General features: G+C 43.1%; 1 protein-coding gene across 1 annotated transcript; it reads right to left on the reverse strand.

Moving 5' to 3' along the window:
* Positions 1–4,850: 4,850 nt before the first annotated feature.
* Positions 4,851–13,317, reverse strand: SLBP (stem-loop histone mRNA binding protein). The gene is made up of 8 exons (XM_064448951.1): positions 13,068–13,317; positions 12,414–12,545; positions 9,838–9,942; positions 9,255–9,314; positions 8,762–8,893; positions 7,970–8,119; positions 6,541–6,625; positions 4,851–5,807 (listed from the first exon to the last, which is right to left on the reverse strand). Exons 1-8 carry the CDS (start codon positions 13,112–13,114, stop codon positions 5,691–5,693), a joined length of 828 nt encoding a protein of 275 aa, XP_064305021.1. The 5' UTR covers positions 13,115–13,317; the 3' UTR covers positions 4,851–5,690.
* Between the last annotated feature and the right edge of the window lie 2,232 nt (positions 13,318–15,549).

Here is a 15,549-nt window from a genome sequence, read left to right on the forward strand (position 1 = left end):
GCACATGAAAGCTGATTGAAAGAGCAGGCGCAAATCTTCATCTCTATATTGCACTCATATTTCTGAAAACAAAGCATTTTTCAGAAGAAAAGGAATAGCCCCTTTCTAAAGGAACACAAAAGGGAACGTTGTTTTTGCTAATAATTAGAGCCACTCCAGTACCTCCCAGGAACTCTCTCAGTAGGAACTTGGGGAGATAGAAGGCTCCCAGCGCAGGGAGCTGAACCCCAGTTTAACCCACAGACTAAGTTCCAACTTCTCACTCTAAGTTATTTTTCAGGTGCATGAATCAGCACTTTTGGGATAAATTAGTTTGCTCTTGTGCTTAAACACAATCCAAGGGAGGAAAGAGGCAAGCTCAAAGAATGAATAGTGCTGGTAATCCAAAAATACAGCCGGGGCCAGAAGCGACAGATGCTGAATCTTGATTCCTCACGTGTTTTGTGTTGAGGTACTGCCCAGATGCCACAAAATTAAATACTACATGTATAGAATAAATTCTGCTCAGCAGTACCACTCTCTCTCCTAACCAACTTATCTCATACACCACATCCTAACTACACTGTTTTCTTTGAAAATAAAACGGATTTTTGACAATTCCCAAAGTAACTTCAATCTCTTAACTGTTTATAGAATATTTTGCCAAAATTATGCCTATTTGTCAGGAAGCACTCAAAAGGTTATTCTTAAACAGCTATTAACCAATCTTCTCACATTTTGAGAAACCATATAGAAGAAGAAAACACAGAAGAGTAAGAACTTCTAAGTTCAAAAGTCTTTCAAAAGGGCTCTTTTACCAATCCAGTTTTGATACAGAAATTATCATAATAAATTATGTTTGTATCATAAATTGATCCCCCTGCAGACTTCCACATGGACCTGTTCTCGAGCATACATGGCTGCTCTACACACGCCTTGCCGCTGTTCCAGGGGTTTATCTGCATTAGCAACGTGACACGGCAGGTAGTCCTGAAAATAACTTTAGTAAACACGCGCATGAACAAAATGTTGTTTGAATGGCATTTTGACCTAGAAATGGATTCATGGAACAAAGACGGTTTTAGCTTGGCTTCCTTTAAGAGGCTTAAATCGTTGTGCTGTCAAGATTTTTTTCAAACACCTGTCCCGCCTCCTCTAATTTTTTAACTAGCTTTCCAGGTATTTAAGAAAAGGTACATACGTTCCCTTAAGCCAAGTCACGAAGGAAACCCAATTAATGCCCAAGCGAAGGAAAAGCTGGGACAGCTTAGCTCTTAAACCCTCTGCTTGCCATCCCATCAGCATGTGCACGCCAGCACGTCAAAACAGACGGCGCTTTCAATGAGCCGTAGCTACGGCCACTGTCGGTTGGCCGGGCATCGCGTGAAGGATGCCGAAAGAGGACTGGACCTGTTGCGAAGGGAATAAGAGAAACATAAACCAGAAGGCACAAATCTAATAAAAAGCAGGGCGGAGAGGTTCCGCGGCCTACGTAACAACCTGTTTGGTTTTATTTTTAAAGGAATTTAACCTAATCAGTCCAAAGCACTACTTGCCAAGTCTCCATCGGAAGCAAACTCCACTATATGCAACTTACACACAGCTGAAAATATTACCAGAGGTTAACTTTAATGGCTTAGGTTATCCCACACTTAACCACGAGAGGGCTTCATTCCACTGCAAAAAAAGCTGTTTCCCAGTTCAGTGTTAGCACCTTTGAAAAAACATCCAAAGTCAGACAAAAGGAATGCTCTCTTTAAATCAAATCCATAAAAACTAAGTTCTTTAAGTAGTTGAAGCAGAGGGGAATAATTTGTAGGATTAAAGGCGCTACTGTGGCTGCCCAGCTGTTTCAGGATAAATTCAAAAATCAGCCTGTTTCACAAACAGCTACTGAACATGGATCAGCACATTTCTAGGCTGAAAGGTTTTACCAGCACATATTAGTTCCCAGGTGAGCATGCATGCCGAACAGCACCTACGGTTTGCTTTTAATCAAGCCAGATGAATTAAGTTACCTGTAAGGCAGCCAAAGCACATTAGAGGAAAAGAAAACAGGGATAAATTAGCACAGAAAAAGGAACAGAAACACAGGGCTTCGCGCTCTGAAGCAGAAGTGCCACAGCATAGCTCTGAAAGGATGGAAGACAGGTGGAAGTGACCGAGCGCAGCACAGAGAAAAGCAACACTAATCTCAAGGGGGCAGACAGCCGTGCGCGCGAGCGCAGCGCTCAGAGGGCAGGTCGCACGCGGCGCTGACAGCAAGAGCGTCGTAACCCAAGGCCTGCGCTGAAAATCTTGGCTGAGCAGCAGCAGGTTGGTTGGCTTTGTCTCAAATTGTGTGTAAGTTTATGGACAAACCACTGGAAAATTACTCTGCAAAAATCCGAAAGCATCTCAAGATACTTGCTAAAGAAGAAGTATTTGTTGTACGTTCCATTAGAACTGTACCAGTCTCAGTTGTTTGCCCAATATCTTCCTAGGCTGCACAGGTATTTTCCTCACGTTCCCCCATACCTGGATCTTTTAGTCCGAGAGACTCCTACATTTCCCCTTCCTCCTCCTCCAATACAGATTCCAAAGACTACAAGTCACAAAAGTATAAGGACTATCACAGAAAACCCAAATTATTCAAAAAGATTCTGGTGGTGTGGTGTTTTGTTTTGGTCTTGTTTTTTTTATAGTATTTGTTCACATATTATCTTCTCACTAAGAACCATATTAACAGTCTCAGATACCGTACCTACGTGCTTTCTGGAATTAATACGGAAGAAACATAATAAAATTATTTTCAGAGACTTGGACATTTCAGACTAGTTCAGTAACAAATTATTGTACAATAAGCTCTGAAATGTATGCAGCAATGTATACTTCAGCTATCTCAGTGGATATTTACTGGGTTCAATATTCTTATTAAGAAACCAGGTGTAAGTAGCCTTACCCTTTGGAGGCCTCTAAACAATCTTCTGAATATTCCACAGATCCAACCTGTTTGGCTAGCTACAGTGGTGTAGAAAAACCTTCTTTTTAGAAAACAAACACAGAAAGTCATCCTACCAGCTGTTCTGATACTCAGGTACAGATTAACATGCCACCACCCCCTGCCTCCCCTTAAAAATCTCGTCAAATTTTTTCTCTTCTAACACAGGGACTCCAAGACTGCCTCGTCCTGATTCTCCACATAAAGGATTCAAGTTACAGATTTGCTCCAGGATTACTTAAGGTGGTATTTTATGCCTCGTGTTACTAAGGAGAGCAGATATCTGTTAGTACCTCAAGACTTAAGTTCTTTTAAGATATCCTCAACAGCCTGGGTACACCCTTGAAAATTCTTCCACTTGATTTGTGCAAAACAGATATATCCTGAGGTTAAGAATAGCATGAATAGAAGCCAATTCACTGACGACCTAAGCCACTGCACAGCCATTCCGGTGTAACACCACCAGCCTAGACAGCCTGCGTATCGCTACCCGCTACAGCAAGCGTGGAAGCAGCCCCAGCACCTGGTGTCTCCTGATAACACGCAAACTGTGACACATCTAAGAGTCAGCTATTAACCTGTGCTTCAAGGGTATGAAGACAGAATCAAGTTGACAAAAAATACTAGTTTCCAGTACACAATATGTAGTTTTCTACTGAAATCTTGCCTTAGTCATTTCACAGCGGGTAGAAACACATCATTTAACATTAATGCTTTATTCTAAACTGATGTTCAGCTGCATGCAAGTACTTGTAGCTTAAGACATTAATGGTTTTGTTCTTGGCTTCATGTTACTCATTACTAACCTTTAAAACATTCAGAAGTAACGCACATTCTCAAAAAGACACCACTCTTACAAAAATAGTGCAGTACCATCAGTTACTGACAGTCAGGTGGCAGAGACTGAACTGCGTTCAGTGGCTGACTCAAATTAGGTGCATTAACCATTAAGAAAACCTAACAGTAAGTAGCCAGTAATAGTGCTCCCAAGTAGCTTCACATGCAATTATCTGTCAGGCCTACCATCACAGCTAAAAACTGAGACACAGCTAGACATGGAAGAGTTCGGCTTGACCTTAAGACCACTTCTATTGAAGGGGATATAGGAAAAACATTCCAAAGCAAATTGTGGCTCGAGCTACAGTTAGGTATTTCACAACACACACACTTAAGAAAAACCAGAGACAGTGCGGCCAGAAAATGTGCCGTGAGAAAAGCAATCTGGGGAAGGCAGAGAGGGCTTACTCCAGGTAGTACGCGAGGCTGTCACTTTGCTGCCTTGTCTGGAAAAAACACATGCTAGGAAGGTGCTGTCCTTAATGCCAGAGTGTAGCTCCGTCCTTATCCCTATGCCACTGCTTCCAAGCCACCAGATTTTAATGGTGCCCAACAAGCGAGACTGCTAGTAATATTACTTACAGCTAGGACACTCACTCAAGCTGAAAAGTTTAAGTGTCTGCACTGAGCCTGACAGTGCTGTAACACCCACACCCAGAAATTCCATTTTAGAGATAAAACCAGGTGAGGTGACTTTGACTTTAACAAGAGGCCCTGTAGAACAAACAAGATGGAAGTGTCCACCTAGCTTTTCCAGTGGTTTTTGTAGAGAACAGAACTTGGGCACCAGCTAACAGACACCTACTGAAGTAAATTGCTTCTAAGGAGTCTGCAAGAGGTCAACAACAGGCTCACCCATTGCAACTAAGCCTTAAATTCACCCCAGTGGCCAGCACGCAAATAAAACATTTTTTAAGGCCTCCCTCAAAGTCAGAGGGTGGCGCTAACTCACACTTATCCTGGCTTAGTATCAGCCTCAGGCACGTGGCTTTCAGTACCTTCCTGCGTTTTGTTACCCACAGAGCATCACTAGTAGGAAATGAAGAGTCGTAAGTAAATGAAATTCGGTTTATTTTCCAGCAACATCCCATACAAAAGTAATGAAACATTAACTGCTTTCAGCAGAAAATCTGTACAGTGTTACCATTTACAACGACTTTACATTTAAAAATAAGCAACTTAAAAAGAATCAAGCACTTCACCTACACATGGTTTTCCTGACTGTATTAACAAATGACTCGTGACTATTTACAAATTTCAAAGTCAGGCTACCGCTTCTTAAAGTGTTATTGCCTAGCCTTTACCATTCTGACCTCCGTTTTTTTGGGAGCATTTAATTTCCAATCAAACATTTTTGCAAATAAAAAAAGCGTCTGCTTTTTTTTTAAAGGGTAAGGCAGTTTAATCTTAAAGTAACTGCCATAGACAAGTTTACTAGTACTAGTCAGCAGTGTGGTTCAGCTACCAACTGTATTACTTCAAGTCAGATCCTTGTAGTAAAGTCAGATGGAAAAGCAAGGCAACATACGGCTGCTCAAGAATATCCCCCCTACTTTGCTTCAGGTGCAGGTGGACAATTGAAATTATGGACACAATGAGGAAAAAAAAAAAATCAGTAAGATCTTGCTGAACTGTTTGTAATTATTTGAGGATAGCATTGCCTTTGGCTATTTTTTTCTATTGAAATGTTTTAATAAAAAATCTGATATACATAAATTAAAAGTTTAAAAGAAGTCACACAACTTAACTGTATCTTACATAAGTTTGGCCCAGAGAATACGTAGAGCAACCACAACTCAGAACAGTCAACTTCACTTAATAGTAAGAAAGCTTAAGTTTATGAATCTCTCAAATGTAAAAGAAACTTCCTCTAAAACAGTTTGCACGACACTACTTAACTCTCAGTATCAAAATCTTTAAGTGGTTCATTCAAACACATTTCCAAGTCAAATTCACCTTCTGCTTGATAGTCAACATGTCTAACTTTGGTGGGAGTGCCAGAACAGGTATCCTGGAATACAAAATCAGTTAATAATTAGCAGGTAAATGCAGGTTTAGTTATGCAACAATTCATTTAACTTCTGTAATTTGCTTAGACCACCCTGTAACAGAGGCTCACCAACACTTTACAGGCCATACAAAAACCCAGAGCCAATCTTAATATTGGATAGATTTAAACAAAGGCTTCTGCCCATTCAACACAGTAATATTTCCTCCAAATGTTTTAAGGATCTATATATGCACACATTAAAACGTTATACAGATTCAATATTCACCAGAGAAACAAGTCCAGTTAGAAAAACATTACTAGATCTTTACTGCAGGTTACTGCTCAGGTGTACTAGATGTTCTCTGGATATAAAAAGAACCTACTTCTAAAACTCTGAGTGGGCCAAGAAGGTTACATCCTCTTTTAACATTCAATATTGCAATCTAAAGTAGTATTTCCACTGTATGTCACAGTTCATAACTGACATGCTTTGAACAGAAATTTTCTTTTGCAGGCTATTAAAAGCAAGATAACTGTCATTTGAGGAGGTCACTTAAGTTCCGACTCTCTGAACTCAAGACTACAGATAATGGCTATAGCAGGGAAATGGAATTTAAAGATCGTTCAGCTTTATAAGCAGTCCCTAAACACAGCAGATTATGGAATTTCTCAGGCGTTCATGCTACTCTGGATCTAATTCCAAGTAGTGGACTGATTATTAAAAAATATGTATGCAAATGACAGATATACTTACATCATTATCGTGACAGCTTGTTTGAGATTCAGTAGAATGGCTTCCGACAGATTCTGTCTCCATCTCTCCAAGGTCAACAGGACTACTGTAAAATAATTAGAAAGCATACAGCTTAAAACAAATCAGTTTTTTAGCAGTAGTTGCACTTTGTAGGTGCAGTTCTGAAAACGATGGCCAAACAAGAGCAGAGACACCTACAGGGATTATAGGGACAGTGGCAGCAAACTGCTGAGACCAGAGAGGATAGCAGGTCAACTCAATTCAGCCAAAATGGCCAAGGACTAAATTAATGTCGTGAGACTGAATGTTGCAACTTGTCAAAGAAATTACTAACACTCAAACAACGCCTCGACACAAATGATAACAAATGTTATGGAACAGCAAGGAATTTTTTTTTCCCAGAGAAGGTTTCCATCATTTTGTTTTGCAACACAAGATTTAGTATCCGCTATACGCAGAACTAGATCCCAGCATCTGAAGACAGACCAGTATTTCAACACTAACATATACAATTAGGCTTCAGGCTGAAATACCAACTCCCCTCATGTCCATTACAAGTAAAAGGAAGCTAAAAGTAAGGCTTTGCTTTTAGATCCCATTGCTCCATACTGCTTTTAAAATCAGCGTCACTCTTAGGGAAAAACAGTAGTTGTTTACTACAAAACTGTTTCCTGAGAAATTAGTTACATCTGCCCCCCCTTCTTCCGTAGTCCCACAGTTTTATTTTGGGTGTTCCCTGATCTGCTTTATCGCTTCCTATAGAGAAAAATAACTAGTTGCATTATCGTACACCTTCTAGAGCAGAATACTACAGTAGCTTGGACTGTGAACACCTGTGGCCACGCTTTTAACTTAATGGTACCTTGAGAGGATTTTACAAGTACTTCTTTCCTCCTCTCTGCTCAAGAAACAAGAATTTGTAGCGCTGTTCTTGAACAAGCAAGAAGACTATGAAGCAAGTATTGGTGCGAGCTCAATATTCACAAGATCTGTTAATTAGCAAGAACTCTCCAGCACTGCTCTCCCACAGATGGAGCTGCAGACTGCTCTGAAAGAATCAGCTCGCCTTGACCGTGTGGTATTTTCTTTTTTAGACCACTACAGAATGAGCTCCGATTTCAGCCAGTGGACGTACATTAAAGAAGTGAAGGGTGTACATGTATGCCCTTGGAAGGACACTGGGCAAGTCTAGTCCCACCAACTAGGTCCAGAAAGCTATTAGATATTTTGACCAAGAAGGAACTGAATAGCACTAAGCATGGACGAGTAACTAATGAAAACATTCAGCAATCACTGACTTGTCTCAAAAAGGGCCACGCTGGGCTTTCTTGGGTGCTTGGGGTTTTTTTGTTTTGGGGTTTTGGTTTTTTAAACCATGAGATTTTATGTATTAATTTCTATAAAGGTATATTGAATACTGTGTACGTACATTTCTTGCAGATCACATCCTTCTTCGGTAGGTGGATCCCAGGAATGCAATGCAACTTTCCATAGTTTAATTTGCTGGTCCCATGACCTCCGGCTGTACTTCTTAAATTTATTTGGAGTCCTGGGATGAACTCCTGGTATACGATGGCATCTATACAGATATTAGACATGAAAAATTCATTAGTGTTTTCAACACATACGTAAAATGTAGTTTTAAATGTTAAGACTGATTGCCTGCTGCATACACTCAGCAGCTAATTAGAATTATATTATTTATGAGAAAATAACATTGCGCAATTCCAGCATGCAAGCAAAAAGCTGTCAGCCCCACATTAACATTTTAGTTCTACTGCCTTTGAGTCAAATAATAAAAAAAAAGGATTATCAATCATAGGCCTGAAAACATCACCATGAAATTTCTGAATGTAACATATTCCAAACTTAAGAACAACCATACTGCATTTTGTATTCTGGTTTACTAATGAGAAAATTGACTGTAAAAATCCATTTCATTTCTTCTAGTTGACAAGCAAAACCACAAGAACTTTCACTTCCATTTCTGCAGCGTGAGGAAGTTTGAAGGCATATTCCTCATGTACCAACTAGTTAAAAAAAATCCACATCTTATTTAATTGTTAGTGTCACTTATCAGTTAAAAGTGTCTTAGAAAGTGTGTAGATGCCTTCTATTTGAATATATCTCAGATACCAAGTTTAGTACAGTAATATGCTTATGAAGAACTGGTGTGACTTACAATTGAACATTTAGTTTTCCAGAAACTCAAGCAGCTTACCTGGGAACTTCTTTAATGTATCTATCATATGCAATTGTGTTTTTTCCATAGTTTATCTGTTTTTGTCTTCTCATCAAAACTACTTCATCTGTCTCAAGTTCTACTGTCACAGTGGACTCCTTTGAATCAGAACTAAACAAAAAAACATTACAGATTTGGGACTGTTAGAAAACAAGTGACACTCGGACAAACACGCATGAAGAGATTATAAAGAAATGTGTTAAAACTTTTCAGATGAATGCTTGGGATGTTACTGAGCAACCTGATATAGCTGAAGATGTCCCTGCTCACTGCAGGGGGGTTGGACTAGGTGACCCCTAAAGGTTTCTTCAAACCCAAACTATTCTATTCTCTGATTCTATGAACTACAATGTTAGAGCTGACTTAAGATGAACTATTTCAAACCGAGTGTTTTCAGAAGCAGCAATAGTATCTGTGAAATTTCAGGCCTATTGTCAGGATTTTCCTCAGCTAAGGTAGAAATTTAACCTACCTTCCAGAGGAGGACTTCCTTTCTCTTGAAAATTCATTTATCAGGAGTTTTCTTCTGTACCTGTAAGAGTTCAAATCCATATTAAGAATATACACAAAGAGAACATGCAAGGCTACACTGTCACCGCTCACAGTTGATTTTACTTCTCAGCTAAGCAGTGGTCTTGAAGACGTCAACCCAGCCACTGTAAACACCTTTCCACTATGGAACTGATGTTTCAGTTTTGCCCTAAAAAAAAATACCTGAGGACTTCCTTTTCCTAAGTCTTTTCCCAAAAACTGTTTTTATAGCAATGATACGGAAAAACCACAACTAGTGAAAGGACATTCAAAGTAATTCAATCTTAGAGATTTAGGAAAGGATTCTTCCAAAAGGGAGATATTTATTGATATACATCAACTCTCCAGAGATTATGCTATGTCACTCCTCTGCAGGAGCGGAAGCTGAGCTAAAAGCAGCAGACAAGAAGCTAAGGTTGGTCTGATTTTACTACAATGGTGAAGTTAAAAATAAAAGTCAATACAGATCCTACAACTATTATTTCCCTTCCTTTCTCCACTTCATCTTAAACACCCACTGGTACCTTGCAATTTCTTTGTTAACACTGGTCCTCATTTCGTCTTCCTCCACTGCAGTTCCCCAATCTGAACACCGGGAAAGGGGTCCAGGGCCTTCTGGTGTTGTAAAACTAGAAAGGAGAGAGAAAGGGAGGGCGGAAAAAAGCCTCTACATTAAAATTTTATTTTATTGTATTTCCCACCCCACCCTGAGCATCTCCCCCATTGACAGCTTGACAGCGATTTAATATATTCATTTAGAGTACTCACAATGGCTGCAAAAATCTTGTATTGTTCTGTTAAAATGCCACTGTTGTAAAATGAAGCATCAGTTGAGAGTTCCACCTTGAGGTTGTGTCGTTTGGGGTTTGGTTTGGTTTTTGCTTTTCTTAAAAAGTTTATGTAGAGATCTATAGAAACACACCACTACAGCAAGTAACTGAGCCCACGCTTTCAATAACTTTACACTGGTGTCCTTCAGAAAACAGTACATGAAACACCAACTTTACTCATTTACTCACTTTTTTTCATTCCACTAAATGAGCTAACAAATAGCTATATAAGAGATGAAAGTTAGAACACAGAATTCAATACAGGTAATTAATTAACATTACACGACAGCACCAGGAGCTTCTGTGTGAAAATATATCTAGTAGAGAAGGCAAAGGCACAAAAAAGCAGTCAATTTTTAGTTAGTAAACTGAGATTTGCTACAACTTTGCAAACTGCTATTTAACAACTCCATCGTAGCCCATTAGCATCACGAGCAGATTCAGACTGTTGCAGGGGAATAAGCTTATATCCCTTCCCAGCCAACAACAGTTGTCTACATGCAGATTATGGATTATGTTTCCCAGTTTCTGTCTTTCTGATGACAGATTCTCCTAGTACAAACTCAACACCACATCCTACAGACCAAACCTTTTTCAGTAGATCTGGAAACGCTCTGGAGACTTACCAGGATTCTGCGCAAAGAAGGCCCTTCAAGTCAGGGAATTAGACCCATTTGTGCTAAAACCAGTACAAACTCGCTCCTGGCTCCTAGCTCAGAACTTGGCTTGCACTACTTTGAAGTCTAAGTTCTTTTTAGATGAATCCCAGTTACCAGCTTCGAAAAATTAAAAATCCACAATCCACAGCAACCAGTACAGGTCCCTCTGCAAATATCTGTCCAACCTCCAAGGATTTTTAGCATTTGCTTATATTGATTTCTAACTTTATAGAAAATGCAGGCCACAGTCAACCGGTGCTCTCCCATGGTAGGTAACAGCACAATCCGAGAAGCACCCCGTTAGTCCCACCATCTGAGATTTTCCCTCAACGCTGTGTCATACCTTTTTATACTTGTTTGATTCTGTACCTGTGCTTCGCATAGAGAGAACTAGGGAGAACTAGCTTTTTCTCTTGATTAATTTGCTTTGTGACAGTACTGGAGCCAGACATACTAAGCTCAGCTGTCTCTTTCTTCAGACCCTCCTCCCCACATGACATTTCACACTTGGTGAGAAGCTCTGGTGCTGTGACAGGACTGCAAACGGTGCTCAAACTCTGCCAGAGGCGCAGAAAAACAAGGCTGTAGCCCTGCTACCCGCCACGACTGAATCTGTTGTATGACCCAGCCTCCATCCCAATCCTCTTGCCATTTTAAGATTTTATTTCGACGGTGTTGAATTGGCATAAAAGAAAAGCAGTTTTAGCACAGGAAGAGAACAACTTCAGTCAGAGCTGAATCCAAACTAAGCCAGAAAGTATGCTTTTTTGGTTCAATGCTGGAAGACACACAAAAGCCTTGCTTATTTAGGTTGAAACTGATGAAGCAATCCATAAAGTTTCATCTTTGTACCCCTATTCAAACATGCTTCCTGAAATTAATTTAATTTACTCTGGATATTGTAATTTGAACCACTGACCAATGTCTTCCCTTCTTATTATCAGCAAAGAAAAACAGGTAGTTACAGGGCACAACCAATCTCATTCTAGATTAGAAATGTAGATTCAGTCAACCGGGCTGCAGGCCACAACTCCCGTCCGCTGATAAAAGGCACTAAAGGGGCTGGAGAATGAATAGCTCAAATGTGATTTAAAATGAGATACTTTCACTAGAGTTTGCCTGTGCTGGGAAATGGTGAGGAAGGCAGCGAGCAGCAGTATGAAGAGTGAGTGACCTCCGAAGGGGACCCACCACACACGTGCTGACATACTTCAACACAACTTTTCAAGCTGGTCTGTACTGCCTTCAGAGGCACGAGGGCAGATGACCTTTAATTTTACAACAGTACGTACAGCCTATATCCACGAACGATCATAACTGGCTTGTGCAGCCATTGCTTCACGACAAATGGCAGTAAGCAAGCATGAAACAGAACAGAAAACGATGGAGAATGTAATCCAAGCTGTAAGAATGAAAAACGTTTTTTTCTTAGGAAGTGAGTCCAAGAGAAGAACACTGCACTTGATTCTTTCCTCTCCCTTGAGACCAGCTATTTGAGGTCGAGGAGCGATTTACAAACGGGCAGGGTGTGAAACACTGAGTGCAACAGTCAATTCAACAGCTCCTGATGAACAAAAGAACAGAGCGGTTTCTATTGCGAGCGCTGCCTACCTGTCCAGCCTGTTGTCAGAAGGCCTGTACTTGTTCTCCTCAAAAACGGATGAATCGGGCTCGTTCTGGTTTCTCCGCTTTCCATCCGCGCCGCGTTTCCTTCCTTGGGACCAGCGAGGCGGGGGCTGTGGGCTGGCCGCCGACAAGACAACGCGAGCGTGTTAGGTGGGCTGATTTTATTAACCTCTTTGAAACATCATCCCGCGAAGGCATCGGAGTTTAGTTACTAGCTTTACTTTAACAAAGCAAGCCGCGCGAGATGGGTAGGCGCGAGCCCGAGGAGCCCCTCAGAGGGAGGCGCTCCCACCGAAGGCAGCTCGGCTGCTGGCGGCCCCGCAGCCCGTCCCTCACGGGCAACGCGGGACCAGGAGCCCCGGCCATTCAGCCCCCTTCCCCCCGCGGCAGCCGCAGCCCCGCGTCCCCAGGTCCCGCACCTCGGCGAGGGACGGCCGGCTGCCCCGCGGGGGAACATGGCGGACCCCGGGTGGCGGCGGCGCAACGGCCCTGGGGCGGGGGGGGGGGGGGGGGGGCTTCCCCGCCGGTTTCCCGCCCGAGGAACGGGGAGCGAGGGCGGTCCCGCCGCTCCGCGACCGGAGAGAAGAAGCGGAGGGAAAGGTCGGGCGCCGGTGCCGCCACCAGCCGCCCCAGCCGTACCTGCTGTTCTTGCCGCCGCCGTGCGGGCTCCTCTGGCGGAAGGACATGGCGCGGGGTGCCCTCGGGCGGGCCGGGCGGCCAGCGGCGCGGCGCGGGCGGCGGTGGCGAGGACGAGCAGCGCGCCTTCCCGCTCAGCCCCTTCGCATCTCCCGCCGCCGCTGGCTGACCCCGCCCGCGGGGCGCCTGCGCCGGCCCCTCCACGGCGACACGAACGCGGGTGGGGGGGGAGCGCCGCCGCCGCCAACCCTCCGTCTTCTCCCCGCCCGCCCTGCTGAGCCGAGCCCAGCTGAGCTGAGCCCAGGCGAGCCCGGCCCGCCGGTGGTCGCGAAGCAAACACGCTCCCCGCCGCGGCGCCCCCGGCACACGCGGCTCCGAGGACACTCACCGCTCCCCCTCTTGTTCAGGTTAATGGTTTAGCCCGCTCCCGCTGGCCCCGCCCAGCCCCGCCCCGGGGCGTGCTGGCGGGAGACTCGAGCGCGGCGGCGCGCCGTTTTGGCGCGCGCTGGCTGTGGGGCGGGCCCGGGGCGCGGAAGGGAAGGGGTGCCCACGCAAAGCGGCGCAAAATCGCGGAAACAAAAGGAAAACTAGGGATTGCCGGTATTTAGAGGCCAAGGACGGCTCTCGGATCCGTGAATAGCAGGTGGTGTTTCAGTGGCCAGTTCATACCCTGCGGCAGCCTGTTACGACGTAAATTTGTATTTTATGAAATGACATGGCATTAAGTAATATTTTGTAACAACATTGAATAAGGTTGGGTAATGCCATGAGGTCGCTATGCTTCAGTGAGTGAAGTTTTCAGGTGTTTTTAATTACAGCGTTTCCACAGAGTGAGATCTCTTTTCCTCTGTGGGGTCTGGTATATACTGACTTTTTACAACAGCAATTTAGAAACAACCAGGAGAACTCCTACCACAAAACACAAGCGTAGCTTTAAATAAAAATACCTTGGTAGCCCTTGTGGGCTGAGGGCTGGTGGGACACTTCACAGGGAGATGCACACAAACAGGACAGTGTTTTCTCCTTCTGGCCTTGGTGCTTCTTCTTGGACACTGGGCATAGCGTGGTACAGCTACAAAAAACACGGGGAAGTTACTTCTAGATAAAGTGATTTTATCTCCAACAAGCAAGCAAGAATTCGTATCTGAAAAGGCATTAGATTATTTTTGGAATGTAACGAAACCGTCAGATTTCTGCAGATTTGGAATTCCAAATGCGATACGGCAGCAATGAGAACGGGATGTTTCTCTCGTAGAACCAAATTAGAGTTTTCTTCCTTTTTTCAAGATACTTTTTTTTGCTTCTCAGACCAGCAACTGTATCTTCTTCTTTGAGGCGGAGCTGTAACAACACAGGAGTATGAACAGGCTTTGCACTTAAATCAGCTAAGTCGCATCTCTCCAGGCCTTCTCCCCTGTCGGGAGTCAGGGTGGGAAGTTAAAGCACTGCTAATGGCAATGTATGAAAATTTGTTGACAGCCGGCTGAACATGAGCCAGCGGTGTGCCCAGGTGGCCACTGACATTAGCAAAGATATAAAGCAAGGCAATAACACTGTTCTCAAAGTAAACCTTTGTTTGTTCTAGAATTCAGTTCCTAAGGTTACCCCGAGAGTGTTTAACTACGTGCTGTATTTCTGCTCGTTCAGATGCAGTCTTCGCATATTCTGATTCAGCTCTACAGGAGACAGTCTGTTTCCAGTATACCACAAAAAATCCATGAGGCCTTAACTGAAAACTTAAAAATTATGAAAAAGTGCCTCCTCCTGCTTCAGTTCGCAGGAGTGACCTGCAAGACGAGAAAGCCCACAGTCAGGATATTCATCCTTTTTATCCTCTAACCAGAGCCCCAGCCTATTTCAGTCAATCCATTTCTTCCCAGCACACTTAGGTAATACTCATTCATCCTGTACTTCCTGGTCACAAATTTTCTGCTGTCAGAAGGTAAGTTCTTAAGGACTGCGGGCTTTGTAAGAGCCATTGTCATGCACTTGCTGTAGAAGCTGGCACAATTTTGCCTTAATTCTAAGAACGCAGTTTATTCTAACCATGTCTCTCACCTGTGCATCACAAACTGAATCATCTGTTTCGCTGGCCTGGCTGGCCTCTCCGTTACTGGTATTTGGTTACTGCCTCCAGCATACGATCAACTTCTTTTCACTATCCCTAACTTCATTGTCTCTTCTTAAAAAAAAAAATAAATCACCACTGTACAATAGCTTTCTTCTGGATCATACGTGGTTTGCATGCCAAGTCCACGTTTTTCCTGGATCAGCCTCATCTTTCTCTCACAGGTAGCAGAAAGCCAGCAAACCTTGGCTCTGGTTACTTGACAGAAACGCAGTTATACATTCACACCTAATCTAGCTCATACAAGGCAACTGCATGGAGTCAGTGTAAGTTACTGAGCTCTGGAAACAACACAAAAATTCTGCAGGTTTCACCAGTAAAGCCTTCTAGTGCAGATGTGGCCTTAGTCCAAAATAT

This window comes from Phalacrocorax carbo, chromosome 4 (genome assembly GCF_963921805.1).
Source record: "Phalacrocorax carbo chromosome 4, bPhaCar2.1, whole genome shotgun sequence".
NCBI lineage: Eukaryota > Metazoa > Chordata > Aves > Suliformes > Phalacrocoracidae > Phalacrocorax > Phalacrocorax carbo.